This window comes from Chanos chanos, chromosome 2, assembly GCF_902362185.1.
Source record: "Chanos chanos chromosome 2, fChaCha1.1, whole genome shotgun sequence".
In the NCBI taxonomy this organism is placed as follows: domain Eukaryota; kingdom Metazoa; phylum Chordata; class Actinopteri; order Gonorynchiformes; family Chanidae; genus Chanos; species Chanos chanos.
The window spans coordinates 54,088,172-54,103,032 of NC_044496.1; the positions used below are offsets into that span (position 1 = coordinate 54,088,172).

At 40.1% G+C, this 14,861-nt stretch overlaps 2 protein-coding genes across 2 annotated transcripts; one reads left to right on the top strand and one right to left on the bottom strand.

The window, feature by feature from the left end:
* The first annotated feature begins 147 nt into the window (after positions 1 to 147).
* Positions 148 to 5,905, top strand: cab39l1 (calcium binding protein 39, like 1). The gene is made up of 8 exons (XM_030764918.1): positions 148 to 264; positions 484 to 648; positions 1,141 to 1,259; positions 2,247 to 2,415; positions 4,350 to 4,409; positions 4,626 to 4,691; positions 5,071 to 5,214; positions 5,569 to 5,905. The coding sequence occupies exons 1-8, from the start codon at positions 148 to 150 to the stop codon at positions 5,761 to 5,763; spliced, it is 1,035 nt and encodes a 344-aa protein (XP_030620778.1). The 3' UTR covers positions 5,764 to 5,905.
* A 4,481-nt stretch (positions 5,906 to 10,386) lies between these two features.
* On the bottom strand, positions 10,387 to 11,373 carry ccdc160 (coiled-coil domain containing 160). Its single transcript, XM_030765565.1, has one exon. It carries the CDS (start codon positions 11,371 to 11,373, stop codon positions 10,387 to 10,389), a length of 987 nt encoding a protein of 328 aa, XP_030621425.1.
* Positions 11,374 to 14,861: the final 3,488 nt, after the last annotated feature.

Below are 14,861 nucleotides of genomic sequence, written 5' to 3' on the forward strand. Positions count from 1 at the left end.
ATTTTGTTAAACCACTGCAAAACCTATTATTATTATTATTTAGTTCTTTACCCATTTGTTTTAAAAGGGTCCATACCTCTACATCGCCACTGACTTCAGATTCCACAAACCTCCTCGTCACCCTCATAGCTCCACTACCTGACCGCCATGCCGTTCCCCTTTGGGAAGTCTCAGAAGAGCCCTGCTGAAATTGTACGGAATCTGAAGGAAAATGTGGCTTACTTGGAGAAACTCGAAGCCTCTGACAGCAAGAAATGTGAAAAGGTTAGCATAAGTCTATAATGAATTTAGTACATTTTCCCCCTGTATAACCCTAGTCAAATCCTAGCATAATGTCAAGGCAGGTCAAGCTTACGGTATCCAACATTACGGAGTACGGGTTTTAATAAAGCCTTCTTTTTGGGAGGTTTTGGGCGTTTCTGTTCACTAGTTTGCGGACTGCAGCCACGTTAGCTGCGTAGCTGACCATGTTTCCTCCCCCAGGTATCGGAGGACGTGTCGAAAAACCTAGCCTCTTTGAAAGAGGTACTGTGTGGTACAGGAGACAAGGAGCCTCAGACTGAAGCTGTAGCTCAACTTGCCCAGGAGCTTTACAACACCAACCTCCTCATCTCTCTCATAGCTAACCTACAGAGAATCGACTTTGAGGTACCCTTTTTTTGTTTTTGTTTTTTTTTTTTTTTTAAATTCACCTCCTCATGTTAACACTCACTCACTCACTCACTCATTATCTAAGCCGCTTATCCTGATTAGGGTCGCGGGGGGTGCTGGAGCCTATCCCAGCGCTCATAGGGCGAAAGGCGGGGAAACACCCTGGACAGGTCGCCAGTCCAATCGCAGGGCAGATCATGTTAACACACAGATTATATTTATGGGATGGGGTCAAAGCATTGCTGTGGTATAGCAGGGAGGGATGGACGTATTGTCTGTAAAATGTTCACAAAGCTCTCCTTGTAGCACGAAATGGGTCTGTTGTGTCATGAACTGTTAAGTCTCACATGTTTGGTTTACCTGTCGCACATTTACAGACTTAAACGTGTGTTTGTTTTTTTTCTTTTTTCCTTGAATCCACTATTTTTTTTTTTCTTTTTTTAAAAGTAAAGACGGTTCTTTTTCTTGTTCTTATTTTGTATCCCGAAGGGAAAGAAAGACGTGGTTCACCTGTTCAGTAACATAGTGCGGCGTCAGATTGGTACCCGGACTCCCACAGTGGAGTACATCTCCTCTCACTCTCAGATCCTCTTCATGCTGCTGAACGGGTGAGTTTCCAGGCCTGGGGCCACAAACCGCGGGTCAGTGCTTTTAGAAATCATTACACTGTCATGGTACATCGTCACTACAGACACTCTGGTGATGGCAGCCGTTCTATTTATTTATTTATTTAGTTAGTTATTTGCGCCACACACTTCCTGTTTCCAATACGCTGTCTGAGTTGAAAGAGGTTTTCTGCTTTTAGTGCAGCAATGTGTGCGCTTCAGGGTGCCTCAGTGGTTAGCACTGTTGCCTCACGGCAAGAAGGCCCTGGGCATGTGTGCTAGGGTTAGTACTCCTGTCAGTGACCTTGATCAAGTCACTGGTAGAAGGACCTGGAGTTGGTCCCCGGGCAACGGCAGTGGCGGTGGCTGCCCACTGCTCCTAGCTTATAGTGTGTGTTCACTTAGGCTGCGTTAAATGCAGAAGCTGCATTTCACTGCCCTGTGTGTGTGTGTGTGTGTGTGTGTGTGTGAGACAAATAAAGTACCCCTACTTGTACTTCTACTTGTATTTCTACGTATTGATGGGTAGTTATCACGCTATAGCTTTTTTTTTTTTTTTAATCCTTGTCGCATTGCTCCCTCCGAATGGATTTATGGTCTCTCACACAAAAGATATCACCACATTCTAATGTTTCTTCATCAGAGATGCCCAAATGGATGAGCCTGTAAAACTGCCGTTATCTCTGAAATCATTCAAGTGCATAACATGTTTGTTTTTCTTTTTTTTAACCCTGCAGTTTTTGAAGCCCCTTTTTGCCTTTTAATGCATCCTAACACACCAACCTTCCCTGACAATGAAGTTTACAAAAAAAAAAAAAAAAAGAAAAATTAGAAGCATTACAAAAGATTTATTTTTTCCGGTCAAGGTCGTTTGATGAAGTGCATGATCCTCGATGGCTAACCAAAACTTTATTACATGTCTGTCGTATTTTTTTTTTTTTTTCCCCCCTCTGTGACTCTGTCACATATTTGTCTGTTCTGTGTGTGTAGCTATGAGAGTGCAGAGGTGGCTCTTAACTGTGGCATGATGCTGAGGGAGTGTCTGCGTCACGAACCCTTAGCCCGCATCGTCCTGTTCTCCGAGGAATTCTTCCACTTCTTCCGCTATGTGGAACTCTCCACCTTTGACATCGCCTCCGACGCCTTTGCCTCGTTCAAGGTACGGCTGCGCCATTCATCCGTCACACATGTTCGCACATGTTTCTTCGCACGAGGAAATGTGAAATCGGTAATGCCGAAAACCCAGAGCCGTTAGATATACACAAAACATCAGATCCTCCGGACAAAAAGAAAACGTTGTCTGATAAGCCGCGTGCGTGTCCCTCAAAAATCGAACTCGAAAAGCAAGTTTGTGAACATACTAAGGCGGCTTAAAAAAAGATAAGTCTGTAAAAATATGAAATTAGTCTTTCAAGCTTTACACCGGCAGCAGTAGTGGTAAGACTTTAGGTTTCAGAACTAAAAATACACCTGTGATCGGGGAGACAGATAGGCACAGTTTTCACAGGCCTGTTACAGTGGAGGCAAGCAGGGCCTCGGGGGAGATTATCATGACTTAATCTATATGTTCATACATTTGTGTTTGTGTGTTAGGAGGATATGTATTGCCTTTGTGTGAGCTGTAGTAGATTTATTGCATTGAAGGGACTGTTGACAGCTGGGGCGTTTATTGCCAGTTACTGTGGTGCATGTGTATGTGTGTGTGTGCGTGCATGCATATGTGTGTGTGTGTGTGTAGCGAAGGAGAAGTAGGGAAACAATAAAACAAAAAAATGTTTGGTTTTAAAGAGCAGGTGGGGTCACTTCTTTAAGTCAATTAAAAAACAAAAAAAAAATTCTAACATACAAATACGATCACACCAGTAGTTTCAAACTGCAAGCATTTAGAATTCATACACTCTGCTCTGAGGCTGCGTATTTCTAGAAGGTCTCTGTACATGAAAAAAGAACAAAGAGTTTATAAAAATGAAGAAATTCCAAAATGTTTCCAAATCAAATGGCTTCATTTGGCTTTAGCCCAGAAGACAATGGAAGATTCATTATTTAAACTGTCTGCATGTCAGCAAAGCGGCTGTTTTACATTTGATTGTTCAGTACATATTTTTTCTTTTAAACCAATGATTTTGACCGTCTAAACCATTGCTATGAAAAGTCGAGAATCAAATGCAGCTACACAGCTCATTGTGAATTGTAAAGGCAGAATCCTCTAAGAGGCAGACGTATCTTCCTTTGACTTCGGTTTACAGTTTTGAAAAGCGGTTGTTTATGGTGGTGTGGGTTCTGATAGATCGTCATGCACCACAGACAGCACAGCAAAACGCTCCTCTTGCTGATCGTCTGTCTGTCTGACTGACTGAAGACGCAGCAACACGACACTAACTGCTCTGGGCACAGCCGCACTCATGTTCAGCAGTGGATTACAGGATCCACCGGAGCCTGTTTAAGCCATTTCTCTCATTCCCCCAAGTGTCAAATTTTCCGTTTTTTTTTTTTTTTTTTTTCCTGGTCATGGATTTCGATAAGTCGTTCGGCATTGCGTTTCGTATTTATGTTTTGTAAACAGGAGTTATGTCTATAAAGAATGCGCCTGTAAACTGAGGAATATTCCTCAAAGCAGGAATAACTGAAACCTCCTCTTGGACTATCCTGAGTTTTGACTTTTGGCTCGATATTTTTTTTTTTTTTTGTCAGGCTAAATGAAAAATCCTGCTTTGTGGAATTACCCCCCAGTGTATTTTTCAGTGTTTTTGCAAAACAAATCAACCGCTGTGGATTAAAGCATCTAGCAGCTCAAACAGCCAATTTTGTAGAAATGGTTACGGCTGTATAAGGTTAGCTTATGCTTTTGATCCTTGTCTCCGTAGCTTCAGTTAATAATCGTGTGTAAATAACTTTAATTTATTCACTTGATCAAGGTAATGTATTACGTAATTAGTGAAGATAATAGCTCCTATTCATTTTTTTTTTTTTTTTTTGGTTTTGCCAGGCTGACATTTTTATACGCAAAGCCCTACATGCCTTTGTTGTGCGTGTCTACAAATGTCCAGAAAAAGTAATGTTTTCGTTGCTAAATCCTCTTCCTCTTCATTTTAGGATCTGCTAACAAGACACAAGATTATGTGTGCAGATTTCCTGGAAACAAATTATGACCGCGTAAGAAAAATGTTTATTTTATGCACAGTTCTGAATACAGTTCATGTCAGTCTTTTTGTTTATGGTATGTTCGAGTTTTTGGGTATTTAAAATTTTATTTATTTAATTTGTTTGAAATGGAAAAGCATTACTGAATGCACAGGATAATGACTTATTTATTCATTGAAAAGACTTCCACTGTTCACGTCATGGTTTTTCTTTGATTTAAACCCACAGGTGTTTACAGAGTATGAAAAGCTGCTACATTCTGACAATTACGTCACCAAACGTCAGTCTCTGAAGGTATTGTCATGTACTTTTAAATGAAAAACCACATTGTTTTTACTCGTGTGTATGTGTATGTGTGTGTGTGTGTGTGTGTGTGTGTGTATGCGTATGTGTGTGTGTATGTGTATGAGGGAGAGAGAGATTAACTTTAAAACCCTTAAGCCAAAGAAACATGACAGAATACTCAGCTCATATTGCAGTTTCTTTGTCCTGTAGCCTGCTCATCCACATGTTTGAAAAGTTCCCCTTTTGTCAAAGAATGTTCCACAATAAATCCTTTAATAAGCCTTATATAAGCAACCCACCGTTAACCATCATCTATGTCAGAGTGTGGTTGTCCATACTTTTGTTGAAGCTTCTGTTGATATCAATTCTGTCTTTTTTTTTTTAACAGCTTTTGGGAGAACTACTGCTGGACAGACACAACTTCACTGTTATGACCAAGTACATTAGCCGAGCTGAGAACCTGAAACTGATGATGAACATGTTGAGAGATAACAGCCGCAACATCCAGTTTGAGGCCTTCCATGTATTCAAGGTGAGGACACGCACATACATGCGTGTGTGCCCGCGCGCGTGCATGTGTATGAGAGAGAGAGAGCAAGAGAAAGAGAGAGAGAGAGAGAGAGAGAGAGACTGTGTTTAATTCATGTACAAGTCTGACTGAGGGCTTGTTTCCTCTGTCTGCCTGTCTTAGCTCCAATTACTTTCCACCCTGTAACATGTGATTGCTCTCCTTGGCCCAATTGTATTCTAACCTATAAGGTTTTAAAGGAAAAAAAAGAAGACTTGGACGTATGGTGGAAAGGCATACTGTAACACCAATGAACTACATGACACAAGACTGTGTAAAAAGCGGCTGTAGTGAGAGAACTCCCTTTTTTGTTCTCAGGTGTTTGTGGCGAACCCCAATAAAACCCAGCCGGTATTGGACATCTTGCTGAAGAACCAGTCGAAACTGGTGGACTTCCTGAGCCACTTCCAGACGGACCGCTCCGAGGACGAACAGTTCTGCGATGAGAAGAACTACCTGATAAAGCAGATCCGAGACCTCAAGAGACCAGCAGCCCAGGAGGAGTCCTCATAAAGCGGATGAGGTGTTCGGAAGTGTTGGGGTGGTGAGCTTTTTTGGATGTGTGGATGCGAGAGGGAATTGGAAAAAAAAAAAAAAAAAAGGGCTTCAGTAGAGCCCTGCCTCTTTACAGTGTGACCTTTGACCTAGGTGTACAGTTCTTAGCGTCAGTTTGTGCTAACTCTGGCCTCATTCCTATTATTTGGACAGAAAGTCCAGAGCAGCATGTAAGACTACAGCACTCCATTTTCTAGCCCAAATTATTATTATTATTATTATTATTATTTTGCTTCTAATGAAACGGAAATACAGTTTGGCAAATTTCATTCAAACGTTTTTCTAAGGGTATTAATTGGAAAAAAAAAAAATGTCTTGCAGATTAGCGACAGCTGATCGTCTCCTATCATTTTTCTATTCCATCTCGTGTTGAATAAAAAGACTTCAGAAAGAGCTGGTGGATGTAAATACAGACATTTATAAGAACAGTTCCTACGAGAAATCTAGGTTCTGTCTGAGACCTTCTGGTGACTTAGAATTATTAGATTGAACAGTGGTTGTTTAGCACGCAGTGTTTTCGTGTGATGTTTGCACAGTTTTGAATTTATCTCCAACGCAAACCCTAACTGAGCAAAAGAGGATAGTTCGCAAACGTACGCTCAAGCGTTATCTGAGATCGTGAGTATCAGACGTCTCAGAGTAAGTCTCCTGATCCAGGATCAGTGCCACCTCAGTCCATATAATTGTACTGAGTAGGATTATGAAAGCCAATGACTGATGCTGGATCAGCTCTCTTACTTTAAGTTACACATGACTGTTGGTTTCTCAAAGATTAAACGTAGTCTTGGCTGGTAAATTCGCTGAATGCACTGTCAAGCATTCTGAAATCGAGGTGCTCCACTGAAACCATACATGGAATCAAGCACAGTTCTGTTGTAAATACAGAAATCCAGCCTCGTATGTTCCGTGATAATATTAGGAAGTAGATTGGTAAACTGGTAATGGGGATTTTACAAAACTAAACATTTATATAGTAACTGTCTGTCTAATGGCGCACTTACCTTTCCTGTTGGTTGTCTGCTTTATGTAAACAGCTCTCCGGTTGATTTTGGTCCCTTATACAGTAATAATCTCCTGTAAGATCACAGTTTTAGCATTATTTACCCGGATAAGTGACTTAGCACAATTAGGAAAACCATTTTTAATACTTTGGAGGAAACCATTTTAAAATTATTAGAGGATTTTTAAGGTTTTTGTTTTGTTTTTTTTTCTTTTTTTTTTTAAATACCAGTGTTTCTCAGTTCCACTTCGGAAGATCCACAGGGCTGTACCATTTTGTCTCAACCCACCACCAGATTCAGCTCACTCTCAACCTTTTGATTGGCTGAATCAGGGGTGTGGCTGCAAGGGCCAGAGCAAAACATTGAGTGTCACAGGAAGAGGTGGACAGTTACTTGTAATTAACATAGACTTTTCTGTGTGATGTAACTTCTGATTTGGAAAATGGCAGTTGTTAAATCAGCCATAGAGATCTTGCTGAGGAAGTTGGCTGGCTCTACAGTCAGGTTAACAGGCTCCCTCTAACAGCCCAAAACCTTTGATTCCAGATACTGACATGGTTTCCGATTGGTTGACACTGGATGTAGTTGTCGTAACACAGTAACTAGTGATAAAATTCATTTTTAACAGACTATGTTTACTTACAAACATTCTGAGGGGAGCATTTACCTCTCCATTGCCCTGAAAGTAACTGTACTTCAGCAAAGATTTCTGTTCACCACCTCTGGTTGTGGGTTCTCAAGACTGGGATTAGGGAAACACTGGTTTACACCAGAACTGTGCAAAAAAAAAATGAATAACTAAAATAAAATATAAATCAGGGTTGGTATACTTCAATAATGTATGAACGCACATTGTACACGTTACAGGGGAAGAGATAATACCCTCAACAGATACACTGTAATATAGCGAAAAAGATGTTGGGTTGTTTTTTTTTTTTTGAAGGCACAAGAGTGAGGGGGGTTTTATGCTCTTCAAATGCTGCATTTTGAAATCTAGCCATTACTTATTGGTTCCAGTAGGAAAGACATAACTCATTTCACTGTTTGTTTGTTTGGTTTTTTTGGTTCACATTTATTTTAACCTGCACTGTCAAACTTGAATGAGCCAAAACTGTGGTAACATGTTTATTCTGAGGATTTCCTTTTATTTTATTTTATTTTTATTTTTTTTTACAATAACGGGGACCTCAGTTGGTTTGCATCCTTCAATATTTTCATGGCTGTTTCAAAGAAGCTTTGTTAAAAAGCAAAATGGGATTCTGCTTCAAAGGAAAAAAACAAAAATGAAACGAAACAAAACAAAAAATAAACAAACAAACAAAAAAAACTCTTTTAAATGCTTGGTTAGTATATCTTTAAGTTAAGTTAGTGTTTTATGTATTCTGTTTGCACAAATCTTTTGTTTCTTATATACCTCATAGGGTTTTTTTTTTAGTTAATAAGTGCTGTGTACTCTTCTTTTTCCTTGACCAGATTTGTGTTTCGTTTGATATTATTGTTATTGAGGGCAGTTCTCTGAAATGTATATAGGCATAAAAAAGAAATTAAGATCTTACAACACGGCAGGTGTTTTTCGGGCCTTCAGAAACTGCACGGGACCTGCACATATGTAACAAGGGAAACAATTAACTGTTCAGCTTTACTTGTGCGTACATGGGTGCATGAAATGTCAAGAGTCATACGTCAGATCCCCTGCATGTTTGTTTGTTTGTTTGTTTTTCATGTGCCACAGTTTTTACCCTCATGGCTTTCAATGTATCATGATGAATATGTCACTGTGTTCTGGGTGCGAGTGTAAGTGTGCTAATGGATGGGGCATTGTCCGCTGTATGTTACTGGCTAACACTGAAGACTGGCTGACATCCAAACTTACCGCTGCTCAGCTTCCACGCTAGACGAGAACTTGCAATAAATGGATCTAGAATAGGAGCACCATTCAGCTTTTAAAAATGGGATTGCTGTTGCCTGCAACTTGCCGAAAGGGTTGTTTTTTTGTTTGTTTGTTTTTTTCTTTCTTTCTTTCTTTTTTTCAGGGATTTGTAGGTGCACATTAAGTGAAAATGTATACATGTGTTCTTTTGCTGTTTAAAATGATCCATTGTGCTTTAAACAATACAAAAAAAAACAGTCAAAAAAGAAAAAAAAAACGTTCATACCTTAACCTTTGACTGTTGCCTGTATTATGAACCTTGCATGGAGTGAGCTGAGTTTGGCACTAGAGATTGGCAAATGTTTAAACGTTTGTTTCAGGAAATGGTCAAGTTGAATTGAATACAACAAATGGAGGAGCTGTGATGCTCGACTAAACGTGTTGTTTTTCAACTGTTCTTGAAGTGGATGAGATGCTGTTCATAACTCAAAAACAAATCATTTTCGTTGTGACTTTAACAAAACCCTGCTCTTATTTTAGCACATGTACACACACTCTGTGAGCTTTCACACCTGAATTTGCATTTAGATGTCAGATACCTAGCTGATTGAGTGGATTTTATCTCCTTTATTTTTATTTTTTTTCCGCCCTTTTTCAATTTTCTGTGAAGTGTCAGACTGAAAATATGCTTTGTTTATTTTTTCTTTTCTTCACCTTGCTGCCTTTTCTGCTTCATTTTCCTGTGTTTCTTTCTTTCTGTTTGTGGTTATTTTTCATGGTGGGAGTAGATTTCATGTGTACAGAAAGTTTTATTTTAAAGAGGCAAACATGTGGAGGTATATTAAAAATAAAGTACAGAAAGAAAAAAAAAACATTGTTTTTTTGTTTTTTTCAATTCACTTATTTGTTGACGACTACATCGATAACCGGGCTTGTGACCGAAGGGTTGCCAGTTCGACTCCCAGGACCGACATCCACGGCTGTGTGCCCTTGGGCCAGGTACTTAACCCCCGTGCCCCCTGGGTGCAAGGAATGCTGCCCACTGCTCCTGCATCTGGGCCGTGTGTGTGTGTTCACTACCGGTGTGTTGGATGGGTCAGATGCAGAGGACAAATTCACTGCTCACTGTTCACAGTGTGTGTGTGTGTGTGTGTGTGTGTGATCACAGAGATTTACAATTTTACTTTTGCACATACTCCTCATTCAAATGCACTTACTGTAGGCATTAATAGGTCATTTCCACCGAAATACATTAGCATTATGTAGTGTGACAGAGAGGAATCATCAAACATAGGCTGTTTTTATAACACAGGAATGATATCACTACGGAAACGTACACTATATCGATGTGAAACAAGATAACTAAGAAAAGGCAGTAATGTTCTGCATCACTCAAATGCATTCCATTTCATTCAGCAAAATATATTGGCACACAGTTACTACAAAGTCCATTGAATGTGATGCATATCTGGAATGAACAGGATCAGTCTTGCCTGCTCCTGGGTGACCCACAGCTCTGTACACTGCAGGTCTCTCTTTGCAGAAATGGACCTGACATAGCTAATCAAGAACTAGAAAAGAATAACAGGGTATGCTGGTGGAGGGGGGAGTCTTCACAATATGCTATACTTGGTCCTCCATCAGCAAGATTCTGCCTCAATATCAACGAGTTAGGAAATGTGGCTTTTTACTCCTTCCGCTGGCTCACAGTCACTGACTGTTAAAATGTTTGCGCAGGAGTTCTAAGGCATTGCGACTGCGGGCATGGCTGGCCCTCTCCGCGCTCAGCTCCGCTCTGACTTGCATCACCTCTCTCTGAAGTCTCTGCATTGCTGCCTCGTGTTCCAATCTCACTGCCTCGGTCTGCCTCTTCATCTCTGATTTCTGCTGCTCTTGGAGTCTCTGCACCTCCCAGGCTAGGTTGGAGCACTCTTGCTTGATCTGTTGAGTTTCCTCCTTTAAATTTCTTAGACTTGTCCTCCACTTGGCTGCTTCTGTCGCCTTCTCCTTGGCCTCTGTTGCCAGCATGTTTATCTGAATGGCCTTCGTTTGACTCTCTGTTTGTAGTGTCTTCACAAGCAAGGCTTGTTGTGCTGCCTGCTTTCTGGAGAAGGTTAACTGATTCTCTCGCTCGTCAAGCAACTCTTGCAGCTGTTTCCTTTTCTCTAGCTCCTTGTTTAACTTTTCTTCAGTGTATCTGAGCTGCATTTTCAATCTACGCCTGTCTCTCTCCACTTCACACATAGCTTTCCTAAATTGGGAAATGTCCCATTCGTTCCAAATGGATGTCTCTCCTCTGTGGAACTCTTCATTGCAATCTGGACTCGGGCTGTCAGCTGGATTCTCATCAGTAACATCAATAGGATGCTGCTTGCCTGTTTCCTTCGCCTCCCAGCTAATCTGCTCGCGCAGGATCTTCCTCTTCAACTGCTCCTCTCCTTGATGGAAATCCCGTAGAGCAGCTAAATAAATCTCTTGTTTTTTGAGGCGTCCATGGTACTCCGCCGTTTCGGAAAACCGCTCAGTTGTAGGACACGGCTCAGCCGCACTGGTTCTAGTCTTTGCTGATCGACTACCGACATCCTTCATCAGATCTTCTAGAGTAAAGTGAGGAGGGAACAGTTTCTCAACCCAGTGACGGGCATCTAAACTTGAGTCCGGTTTTGATGACTCTTGCTCTGCACTTTCGTCAGTCATTTCTACCGTTTAAAATTAGGTGTGCCTCTTAAAACAGAAAACACCGAGAGTTCCAAGCGACAGATTTCCTGTTTGAAAAGGCTTAAATAACTGTTGTAGAGTGTTGTAGACCCTATAAGGAATACAACGGCTGTCTGACTGACTGTTGTTAATACTGACTGCTGTTAGGTGTCCAACTTGAGTCACTTCATCGCGCGAGAGGCGGTGCTTTTACTCTAAAATGAACCGACCCGTTTATACTAGCAAATAAACTCAAATTTTTACAAACTCACATGGATAGCAGAATGGTACCAGGGCACTCCAAGCTCTGAGTCTACGAGCAACTGAAAAGGATGACCAACACACACTACCTCACTTCCCGTTGGGTCCTGTAACCATAGAGAAGAGGAAATCAAAGGTAAGTGCATCTAGGGGGCGGACTTACCACACAGGATAATTGAATTGTGTCCAATGCAACAAAAACGTTCACACGCTCTGAAAACGTTCTGTTTCCTGAGCGCACCTTTTTGTGTGATTTGGTTAAGCAAAAACCAGTAATGGTTTAGTAACCGTTCATAGACAGACAGAAGATCAGTGTAACCGACCATTAGGGAGAAAAAAAACTCTTACGTGCGGTGCCAGTTTACAGACTGGATCGGGCCAAAGCTGTATGGCTGATTCTTTTGAGTGAACTGGTGGATAGCAGCAATGTGATCTAAGTAAAGGAGGCTAATACAGCTCTTGTTGTAGTGTGAATGAAGAGATATAGGACAAATGAAGTTTAGCGGTTCCTATATTGCATGCTTTAACCAAACCGTCTCTAAGGCGCATGCCGCCACCTGTTGACGCTATTGAACGTATCTAGATTGGATGTGGGTCGTCAAAGTTCCTTGGACTGGCTTAGGTTACTATGCTGGTTTTGTATTAACTTAAAACCGCCATGGAGAAGATCATTTCAAAGTGGAAAACAAACCAATGAAAACAATAGTAAGTGTTGCCACTCTATTCAATTTACGACATTTTAAGAGCACTGAGATAAAATATTACTTTGCAAGCTCATTCGATGAATTGAACAAGACCTTGAATGTCTCATATTATCCGTGTCCCTGTTATATGCCGAAAATCAACTAGATTCTCGTCTGAAATTACGCAAAGGGTTTAAAGAATACAGAAAAATTGGGCCGTTATTAACTAGCTTATAGATTTTGCTGAACGTATCCAAATCCCACAGCATTATCATCAGCTCCCCCTAGTGTACATAGATATAAGCCCGTGGACTGATTTCTCTTAGAGGCGTTTGTATATGTTGAGCCATTACGCTTGCGCATGTGTTAAACCATAGCCCCTGTTTGAATTCTTGGGGCAATGGTAGACTTCCTCTGTGTAGGCCTGGCGTATTTGCGTCGGGGGGGGGGGGGGGTTCGATCATGTTTCATAAACTGCACAAGAAAACGGCGGGAATTTTGAAAACAGTTGTATTGTTCATTATTTAAAACGGGGTTCTTGCACACAGATCTCATCATTTACGTCTTACAGAAAACGCGTCCTTATTTTGACAGACATCTCTGCCATTAGTTATCAGTAATGATCACATTCATGTCTGTCTGTGGAATATGCAAAGACCATCGTGATAATGTACTCACAAAAGAGCTTTAAAAGGTCAGCCCTGCCATCAGTGTTTCAAACCATTCGAATGGGTCATTTATTTGGTTTTTAGTTTGTCTTAATAGGTTAAGCGTGATAATATAACATTCTTGGCTTATGTACATAGTTCAAGTAAAATTGTTCAATTCTAATCAGCATCATTGTTAAATAAAGTAGAGCTTGGATCAAGTAGTCTTAACAATGTGATTATCTGAAGCACAATGCAAGTGTAGAGTATTTACAAAAAGGACAGGAAATAAAGAAAAAGTAAGTGATTTATATATATATATAATTTAAACTATGTATAACACAAAGAGGCAAATTGAAAGACACACCAGACATAAAATTTAAACAACCTTTTGCCTAGAAGTTCTATGTGAAGTTTAACAAATATGTTTTTTCACAAGCTTCTTTCAAATCATTTTAGCCATGGGCGAAATTTACTATAATGTAAAAGTGAAGTATTTTGAGAATGATTAACAGCATGAAAACAGATTCTGCTTGCGTAACTTTAACAAGAGGATTGTTGAAGTATTTGATATGGTGCGGTGCAGTGCTGTGGTGACTAACCTCTTGTGTTCAATTTGATCCATTTTTGACATTACAACAGCTTAAAAAATCACTTAATTGTTTACATTTTGATGCACATCTCTGATAAACATAGTTAGCTAAAAACTAAGATCATTTACAACATGAGTGTCACAAGTAATCTTTTTTTTTTTTGAGGTTAAAAAACTATATTGATTCCGCTAACACGTCAATAGAGACTTGAGTTTTCAGTGTCCTTGTAGCAGGACATGTCTTTGAAATAGCAGGAGAATTCAGCCAGCTGCAAAAAACAAATACACAAAGATATCAACAATAACAAACCTGATTGTTTTGAATCTGTTCAACAAGCACACCTGCACGTCTACTATAATTAAAGCTGGAAACTTCAAACAGGAAATGTTTTACAGATCTCTTTCAAATCCAAAGATGGGTTCAAACGGGAAAAGTTTTACAGATTTCTTTTTCACATCCAAAGATGAGCTTAAATTTACTCTAGTCCACGTGAAGATGATTATACACAAATGTATAGTTTTAATTTTAGAACCGCAGCAGCATCTATTCAGAGTTACACTGGCTAACTCAAAGGATACTAGAAAATCATAATTTCAAATAAACAAATATGTTGACGTGGTAATGGTTCTGACAGAGCAGAAAGTAGGTTAGAGTTCAAAGGTTTGAGGAATTCTGTCTGGGGGGAAAAAAGTCGTCGCATGGAAGTTTCATGTTTATTAACCTAAAGAATGTCACAGCTAAGTGCTTCCTATATCCACTCATTTGTTTTTAAAGGAATGCTTGACAATAAATTGTCGTATAAATAATCAGCTAATAAGCGAATAAACGAGTAGACAAAGACGAGGATGAATAAGTAATGTGACCTAAAAAAAAAAATACGCGGGAATGCTGAAGGAAATTGTGCCTTTGAAGCTTTCAAATACAATGGCTCTACTTCAGACCGCTTAAATTTGTGTAAGATGTGGGGGTAGGGTTTACAAGGGTTAGAGGTCACTACAGCCTTCTGGGGCTCTCTGGCCACCGGATAGAAGACGGTTAAAAGCAAGAAGCGGTATGTAACCTACTTATACATTCTACTTAAGTAGAACCTTATATTTACTTCCGGTACGTCTACTTTTGAAAACAGATGTTCTCAAAACAAAGAGGTAACACAAGTAGTGTAGAGAACATGGGGGTCGAAAATAGCCTACAGATAATGTGATTCCTGCATCATGTCTTCTCTGGTTACACCCCACCCCCACGTCGAAAAAAAAAAAACCCTCAACAAAAAGATGCTCATACAATTACATGCATGACATAACTTT

Coding starts and splice junctions, on each gene's coding strand:
- cab39l1 (XM_030764918.1), top strand. CDS start 148: ATGCCGTTCCCCTTTGGGAAGTCTCAGAAGAGCCCTGCTGAAATTGTA. Junction 649..1,140: donor TACAGAGAATCGACTTTGAG/GTACCCTTTTTT, acceptor TGTATCCCGAAG/GGAAAGAAAGACGTGGTTCA. Junction 4,692..5,070: donor CCAAACGTCAGTCTCTGAAG/GTATTGTCATGT, acceptor TTTTTTTAACAG/CTTTTGGGAGAACTACTGCT.
- ccdc160 (XM_030765565.1), bottom strand. CDS start 11,373: ATGACTGACGAAAGTGCAGAGCAAGAGTCATCAAAACCGGACTCAAGT.